General features: G+C 48.0%; 1 protein-coding gene across 1 annotated transcript; it reads right to left on the bottom strand.

The window, feature by feature from the left end:
• Positions 1-270: 270 nt before the first annotated feature.
• On the bottom strand, positions 271-1893 carry LOC119364254 (U-box domain-containing protein 27-like). The gene has a single exon (XM_037629698.1). The coding sequence runs from the start codon at positions 1803-1805 to the stop codon at positions 480-482; it is 1326 nt and encodes a 441-aa protein (XP_037485595.1). The 5' UTR covers positions 1806-1893; the 3' UTR covers positions 271-479.
• Positions 1894-9395: the final 7502 nt, after the last annotated feature.

Genomic DNA, 9395 nt, shown 5'->3' with positions numbered 1-9395 from the left:
CGTACTAGGAAGTGTAGTATACTATGGATAAATTATAACCAAGTCCATCTTTGGGAAATCGATACCCCCATTAGAATAGGTTTTGCGATTTGGAATCGTTTGATATCCCCATGTGTGTGCAAATTCTGACAAGATTTGACAGAGATGCATAAGAGTGTGGCTATGATATGCATGCCTGTTGCATGAGGTTGTAAAATTATCGCCCACAACTCCTTTCCTTTCACATCTCTTGTGACCAATTGCAATGATTTGCGCATACGATCGACCATGTAAATTTCTGTGAAACAATCTTCATTTGCTTCTGTCAAAACTTCTCTACCAATGTACTGTACATATTATTTTTCTTCTTCTCTCCACCAATCAATTCTTCTGTTTCTCTATCAAAACTTACATTAAAAAGCAAAATAAACATGAAAGAAAAGAAGAAGAAAAAATGAATTATCCCTGTTCCGAGCTTGCAAGCCATTCGTTTAGCTTGGCTAGAACGGCATGATGTGAGCGGTTTTGGAATCGTAGCCGGCGAGGCAGCTCTTGGCGTTCACCTTGTAAATCTTGAGCAGCTCCAGCGCCATCTGCCTCGCCGCCGCCGAGCACCCGCTCTGCAGCAGCAGGATCAGCCTCGTCAGACCGCCCTCGGACGCCGCTGCGGCCTCCGCGGCCCTGCGGTCCTTGTACTTGTGGCACACCGCCCAGAGCACGGCCACCGCGGCCTCGGCGCCGTCGCGCCCGGACTTCATCATCTTGTCGAGCACGGCAGGAACGGTCTGCTCCGCGTCCTTGCACAGCGCCGCCCGGCCCTCCGCGCAGCCCACGGCGGACTCAAGGATCCGGAGGGCTTTTGCTGACGAGCTAGGCTCCGTCGTGGCGTGGAGCGCGCGCGCCGCGGCCGGGACAGCGCCGAGGCGCACCATGTCGGCGCGCGCCGCGCGTCGCGACCCTGCGATGGCCGCAAGGCAGCTGAGGCCGGTGTCCATGGCCTTCTTGTCAAGGCCGCCCTTCTCGTCGACGGGGCCGACAAGCCGTACCAGCTCCGCCACCAGCTCGGACGATTCGGCCACAGCCACCTTGGCCTCGGCGCCGGCATTGGCGAGCAAGAACTCCGCGAGCCTCGCCGCGTCAATTCTGGCCTCCAAGCCGCTCCCGCCCCGCAGGACTCGGGCCAGCGACGCTGCCGATGCCGCCGCGTCCACGGCGAGGCCGGCGGCAACCCGCTTCTTGTTCGGGTCCTCGATGCCATCGAGCGCCACGATCGCGGCGAGAACCCGCACGGCCGCCTCCACACCCGCGACGCTTATCTGCTCCCCCTTCCGTCTAAGCACGAACGCGACGGTCTCCGCGGCGGAGCCGGCGCCCACGAGCGCGTTCTTCTCGAACTCGTCGACGTCGTCGTCGGACAGATAGGCCGCCAGCTCGCGGAGCGCGGCGGAGGGGTCGGCGCCGGAGGAGGCGACCTGGCGGACGAGCGCCGCGGGGGAGGGGCCGGCGAAGAACGCGGCGGATCCGGCGACGGGCGAGCAGGAGGCGGCGGAGGCGGACCAGTGGGAGATGAGGCTGCGGAGGGTGAGGTTGGGCGTGAGGTCCGTGGAGGGGAGATGGAGCATGGTGGCCGGGCAGGTGGTGTTGCCGGAGTCGAGCCACCTCTGTATGGAGGCGCGGTCGTACGTGACGCCGGTGCAGAGGCTGACCGGCGAGCTCATGACGTCGAGCGAGATCGGGCAGCGGAAGAAGCTGGGGATCTTGACCTCCAGCCCCTGGTGCTGGGGCGGGAGCCTCATGCCGGTGGTGGTCTTCTCCTTCCTGACCATGGCGAGCTGCTCTGCTCCGTTCTTGCGGGGAGGTGCGGTGCGTAGAAGCGGCAGCAAGGGGGACTCTGCGGGGAGGTGGGGTTGTGGTATATGAACGAGCCGAACTGGTGGTGGACTGGTGTTTACGCCGAGCGCCCTGGTCTTTCGTGCTCGTGCAAAACGCTCCCTACCCGTCTCGGGTTTTTCCAAGGGAGCTTCCCGTCTGCAGCCTTTTTATGGAAAAATATTCAAGCTACCGCTGGTGTACATAGTGCGCGCCCTCCTTGGTTCATATCCGTATAGGACCACGGATCGTAAAGAATCCGCTTGTCCCCACGTATTGCAAAAGCTTGCAATAATTAGAGATTATCGCCATATATCACAAAATAGTATGGTATTTTTACAGGATTAATTACTTTCCTTCCTTTTTGCGAAGGATTAATTACTTTCTCAAATCAGAGGATGTAGTTGCTTCTCCCTAAATTTTTTTTGAGAATCCGTTTTCCCCTTAAATCTGGGTTCAAAGCATCGTCGTCAAATCCTATACTACTTGTATTTGGGCTGTGAAAAATGTACCAGCCATGTTTCCTTTTTTAAGGGGAAAATTTGCCATTTTATTCAATGTTTAAAGCCCCTTTCTTCAGAGGCAATCTCCGAACTAGTACACTGGGGAGATACATGGAGCCACTTCATTCATGAGCTTCCTTGCCACCACTTGTGAGTCCGTTTCGAGAATGATCCTCTGAATATTTAGTTCCTTCGCAAACGAAAGGGCCCTCCGACATGCTATCAGCTCCGCCACCTCTCCATCGTGAGTACAAGGAAAAAGTAGCAGCATCCCCCAAGAACTCGCCATGTTTGCCCCTGAGAACAACTCTTCCTCCCTGCGCGTTGTTCACCTTTGATTGAGCGTCTTCTGCATTTGCTTTGACCCCCCCCCCCTCCAGCTTTCGCGTCATGTCGTCTTCCTGTGACGAACATGCACCTCGTTGGTAGCCTGCCACTCCTCAGCAAGAACTAGAACTCGATCACAGATAATTCTAAGATCCTCAATCCGGTTTGATTCCCGTGCCACATTGCGAGCCATCCAAAGCTCATACCAGCCATGTTTCTTAAGTTTCATACTAACATAATGATGAATATAATCATATAACATGATAAGATTATTGAACTGCATGTCCCTAAAAAAAGATTAGTGAACTGCATTCTCGGTTTCTCATACAGCCCCCACCATTTTTCTCTATGTTTAATAGCGCGGGTAAGCGGTCATATTAGTTTTCATTTTACAAGGTAAGGCTCTGGCCGGTTGCTAAAAAAAAACTCATGCAGGGTTCACCCTACAAAGCTGGCATGTGATTTCAGCTTTTGTGTGGTGTTTGTTTGCATATTGGGTTGCATTAGGGAGTGTGTGGAACACAGGAAAAAGGAGGCATTCAAAGGCGGAGTGGGATGAGTCAAAGGAAGAAATGAGAGGTGACGTGCAGCGCGGGGTGGTGGGTCGCTTTCCCCGGCTGCTTTCTCCTTTCTTTCTTTTCTGCCTCTCGCTCTCTGGTTCCGACGGGAAAATGGTAGCGCCTCTGTCTTGGAATCATTCTGGACTAAGCTGCCGGATTTTGTTCCCCGCTTAGTCAATGGTCAAAGACGTCGCGATTTCCACAATCGGGACGAACCGAAAATCCACACTGGCGGTGGTGTCGACCGCGCGGCTTCTTTGCCTCCTTTCGCCTCCACCTCTCGGCCCTGTCGCTGCCGGCGTGTCGACGCGTGCCGAGTGCCGACGCCTTGTTGTATTCTTAGAGCATGGTTAATAATATAACCAGCTGCTGGCTATATGACATTGACATGTTATATATAGTCAAGCTTATAGCCAACAAATACATAGCTAGATATAAATACTACTTTGTTGATACATGATCCATCTCACTCTCTCACAAAGTACCTAGGAGCACATGCTGTAGCCGGCTGTTAACTAGTACTACCTCCGTCCTGGTTTATAGGTCTCTTTTGTAGTTTGTGTCAAATTTTGACTAAAGATTTAACTAACAAAATTTCAATGCATGTCAAGAATAATTATCTCATTGGATTCATATTTGAACATAGTTTTCAAAAGTATAATGTTTGGTGACATGCGTGAACATTTTGTTAGTTTAATCTATGATCAAAATTTGGCATGAAATACAATGGGGGCCAATAAACCCGGACGGAGGTAGTAGTCCACTTCTCTTCTCTCTCATCTTCTCTCTCTTCCAAGTAAGCAAGAATATAATATTTAATGTCTTACAGCCCGCCTACATCATCTTATTGTACTTGCTCTTACAGATTGTCGCGGGAGGTTTGTAAATTCGGTGATATTGCAACACCGGCAAGACTCGTGTGAAAGCTAAGAGGATGCTTAGATCCAGGGGACTTATTTTAATCTGATTAAAAATAGTCACTTTAAAAGGCTAAAGTTTCAAGCACCCTGACTAAAGAGGGACTAAAACTAGTCTTGAGACTAAAAAAATTTAGTCAGGGATACCCCTACTAAAATGTGGATTAATCCTCTTTCTTCTCATTTAACTCCTCTCCTTTAACACATGCGAGTTCTAGATTGGAGGGTTTGAAGGATAATAAATGCTCATTAACTTGATTTTAGTCTCTTTAGTATTTGGACCCAAGCATGGGTGAGGCTAGCAAATTTTAGTTCCACTATTTTTAATCATAGGACTAAAACGTATCCAAACATCCTCTAAGCTACTACGGGTGAATGCCTATGCTTAGAAAGAAACCTCATCTAGATGTTTTTTTAAGGAAACCTCGTCTAGATGTTAGAAAGATAAAAACAAATAATAAATAGAAACAAACCTCGTCTAGATGTTAGAAAATAATGCGCGCCTCGATTGTTCGGCAGTGGTTGATTTGATTTATTCAATTAGATTCCAAATTCGTTTGTACTACTCCCTCTGCAACTTCACGCAAGACGCGTCTTACATTAAGTTACTGAGGTTGTATAATTTATCTTTTAGTTATACGGTACTACAATTTTATAGATTGGATGTCGCATGAAAAAAAAAGCTATTCATCTGCAGTGTTTTGAATTTTAATTTTGTGTTCACCCTTAAATATTTTTTGTCTCTCATTCCATACCTTGCTGCATATTTGGTTGCCAGATTGATGGGTTCACATTCTTGCTCGGGCATGCTTAATCTACCCACCAAACTAATTCGGTTATCATTAAGAATCTCGTCGTGCATCATCCTGTTTTTCCTAGGCGCAATGGCAAAAAGCTCAGGGCAACGCAGGTGTAAGGTTCCATAGCGATTTTGCATTATACACTTTAAAATGATATTTGCTATTGTGTTTTCCCTTCTAGATCGCATGCCTCCTAGAAAGACAAAATTTGGAAGGGAAGTGGCCCAAGAAGGTATTGATGCTTCTCCATTACTAAAAATAATGTTATAACACATATGGCAAGCTCGCCGAAAAATAACAAGCAACTTACAGTATGTTTGCATATTTTCATGGACCAACAAATTTAAGAGTCTTTTTTTCTTGACCGAACGTAACCAAATGTTTGGTCTATCCTAAACTGTCAATCCATAAGGGAGAAAGAGAGACAAGGTTCTGTTTCCACATAGGGTTTGAAAAGGTGTCATCATATCAAAGGCTGATTTTTCATACTCCCTCCGTCTAGGTGTATAAGTCATCTTACGAAAACCAAATAATCCCAAAACACTTAGACGCGGTGCATTAATTTCTACCTCGTTTCTTGTTTCTTGACATATCAACCACTAAGAGATGTGGGGTGTGCATGTTTTTAATGACTTGAGACTATAAACACGACATGCAGTGGTCAGTTCATTGCATGCAATGCTATTACTCCCTCCGTCTAGGTGTGTAAGTCATCTTACGAAAATCAAATAATCCCAAAACACTCAGGCGCGGTGCATTAATTTCTATCTCGTTTCTTGTTTCTTGACATATCAACCACTAAGAGATGTGGGGTGTGCATGCTTTTAATGACTTGAGACTATAAACACGACATGCAGTGGTCAGTTCATTGCATGCAATGCTATTAATTAGCAAATGAACATTAAGTTCTCTCGTTTTTCCCTCCTCCTTGGTCACGGTGCACAACCTAAGATGACTTACTCACCTAGACGGAGGGAGTACCATGGAAGAGAGATGAGTTTCTTTGAAAACTTTTGCCGTTGCTCTGCTTCTAGTCTAGGCTAAATCTCGCAAACTTTATCTCGCGTGAAAACTAAGGATGGCAATTTTACCCATGGGTACGGGTACCCGCGGGTACCGTACCCGCATGGGCAAGGTATGGGCATACTTTTATACCCATGGGTAGTACCCATGCCCTACTTCTTAAGTCATGGGTAAGGTACGAGTATAGCCTTGTACCCACGTGTATACCCATACCCTACCCGTTTGTGAACTAATGTTAATTTGTCATTAATTAGTCATTAGTTTGTCATGTGACTCGTCTACTCCTATTGACTTAAGAGTATGTTGTGGTTTTTAATTTTTATATTGATCATTTACTCATCTACCTGTTATTGAGCTGAGATAATTGATTTTTTTGTCAAATGTGTTGCCAATGAGCGTAAAATTGCGAAAAACTTGTGTTCTATTTGTTTTATCCATTGGGTGCCCAATGGGTACGTGTACCCGTCAGGTATGGGTATGGGTAAAGTTTCATACCCATCGGTACGGGTATGGATAGAATTTTATACCCACTGACTATATCGGTATGGGTATGGTATTGCTCTACCCTGCTCATACCCTACCCATTGCCGTCGAACAGAAAAAATGCTCAAAACTTCTAACAATTAATCACTGCGTGGAAACTGTCCCCGCATTGCAGCCTATTATATGCTACAAGTTTTGTTCTCCAGTCAGGCTATACTTTATTTTATTTTATTTTTTGCAAGGGAGTTAGGCTATAATTTATAATCGGTGCATGACTATTTTTTATTAATCAAATGGGTATATTATGTGTGTGTGTGTGTGTGTGTTGCGGTCAAAGATCTGTTTGTTCAATATTATTATGTACATGCACATGCTAACCTATAGTTGCTTCACACATAACTTACCTACATTTTCAGATCAACACAATAATACTAAAGACTAGTCACATTATTGTGTGCGAGTCACCTTGTACAAGTATATATTTTTTTCTTTTCCGAAAAGAAGGATGACCCCCGGCCTCTGCATCTGGGAGATGCATACGATCATTTTATTGATTATTCTTGAGGACCTTACAAAGTATAACAACAATATGCCTGAATCCGCCATCTTGGCAGTATTTGCCGTTACTCCTATCCAAATGATGAAGGAGTGCAACCTGGGCCACATACCCATACCTCTCACTTAAGCCTAACATCTAAAGCCGAAGGCCCCGACCGAGCCATCTGCCGGGTCCGGGGCTCAAACCGGTCTGACGCACTCACATGTGTCGTCGCGGCCATCTTTCACTGGTCCATCTTCCGAGCAGATTGAGGTGACAACCTTGGCAGGTCCACCGCCATCGACGCCACCACGACGCCAAACGACGACCTCCACCTATGCGAGCCTTGACAGGTCCTACGCCATTGATGCCACCACGACGCCAGCCGACGACCTCCACCTATGCGACTCCATCTCCAAGCAACGGACATAAATCCATGCTAGAAAAGGGCCGCACCACCGCTGTTGCCCACTACCCACAAGCGCCACCCAACCCCCAAGGTTCCCAAAGCGGCGCCTTCAAGAAGGGAACGGTGCCGTGAGCGCTGCCGCCACCCAAGAGAGTTAGGGCTTTCGCCCGGAAACCTAGGGGGAGGTGAAGTGAGGAGATCAGTCCATACCGACGCCTCTAAGGAGGGAAACAGCGCCCTCAGGCGCCGCCGTCGGCGCAGCCGGTCATGGCCCGTCGGGGATTTCGCCCGAACTAGATCTCCGCCACCAGCAGCACCTCCTGTACAGAACCGGCGACCAAGAGGAAGCGCGGCCCGACCAGGCTGGCCCGCACACCAAACAGGGGAGGAAGGGACGCGCCAGATCGCGCACACCGACCACCGCAGAAGCCGCCGCTGGCCGCCAACGACCACCGTATCCCGCCGCCCGCGCGTCTGGGACACCGGATCCACCACCCGCACGGCTGTTAGCCGGCCGTGCCTTGCCAATGGAGCCACCGCTCCAGATCCGGGGTTCCTCACACATGAGCAGGGCAACCGAGGCCCCGCCGCCACCATCCTTGGCGCCCCGGGCTTGCCCGACGGCTGCCTCAGGCGGCGACGCGGGAGGGAGGAGGGGAGGGGATGAGGAGGAGGGCTGACAATGTAGTGTGTCTCTTGTACAAGTACCGTATATAGTAAGAGAAATACGAGTATCGTATTCGGTGATTTATCGAAGAGTTGAAAGAGCAAACCATGCACATATCAGACTAGTTCATAAGACTGACATACAAGATCACCTTAACTTTGCCAAAAAAAAAATACACACTTAAAGCAATAACAGAGCTCAAAGCCCTGGCGAAGTGTACGTCGCCTCCCTATTAACAGGACACAAATTATAGACCATATTCTTTTTTGTGCGAAAAGATTATACACAGAACATACTGAAAGTTGCCCTAAAAAAAAGAACATAATGAAAGTATGTATTTAATTATGCATTGTCGAGCCGACATCGGGACTGCATGCGACATTGCTAATTATTGTCAACCTCCCAATTAGCTGGATGATAATAGGATCATTCATTAGGGTAGGAGCATACTGTATGCACCTTGCTTGCTTGTTTGACTGACCAAACAATGGTCCTTTGCGCTGCCGTGTAGCTCGGAATTCAGGACTCAACTCCCCTGATGTAGTCCAAGGTGCAATTGATCCCTACCCGAGAACTTAGAGAAGCCCATTTTACCCCACTAAACTTGTAGCTGAGTTCACTTTATAATTATCAACTTCAAAAGTTACATCTCTCAATTTATAAAACTGAATCGGTAAGAGGAGACGCCTGTTCTGATTAGTGTTCACGACAATGACCTGAGATCTTTGGACGACTCATAATAAGATAATAACTGAGCGAGCTTTCTAGCGGCGTGCCTATTTATTTTTGTCTTACACTTCGATTGTGTTGGTTTGCTTTATATATAAAACGAGCCGGGAAAAGCCTGTTTTTAGAGATTTATAAAACTGTCTACATGTGAACCCTCTCTTTAGACTGGGTTTCTACTGTGATTTTGCCCAAGAGGGTACCACACTAGCTATATCGGGTCCACATAACATCTTTCACATGTCCTCTCCCCTGGTCAACATTCTCTCTCATCGTCATGTGCTTCGGTGCTCACAACCGGCCTCACATTGCCACCTCTATTGTGATCAACACTGGTCTTTGTGCTGCCTCTCATGTCGCTCCTCCCGGATACCCGCCAGGATCATTCGAGCCTACGACACCTCACCCGCTTGGCACCATTGCCCTCGTCGTCTTGAGTCGGATAGGAGAGGGTGCATGGGAACTTGTTGCATCATGATACAAGCGGCCTCACCCCATCCTCGAAGTTGCCACTCTCGACATTGCCCGTGACCTCTTAGTGTGTAGCCTAGGACCGAAACTGAGGAGATGCAAACAACCTCCTCGAAGCACACG

Source organism: Triticum dicoccoides, chromosome 2B (assembly GCF_002162155.2).
Source record: "Triticum dicoccoides isolate Atlit2015 ecotype Zavitan chromosome 2B, WEW_v2.0, whole genome shotgun sequence".
Lineage (NCBI taxonomy): Eukaryota > Viridiplantae > Streptophyta > Magnoliopsida > Poales > Poaceae > Triticum > Triticum dicoccoides.
The sequence above is the reverse complement of the archived record's forward strand: the minus strand, read 5'-3'. Positions and strand labels throughout refer to the sequence as shown.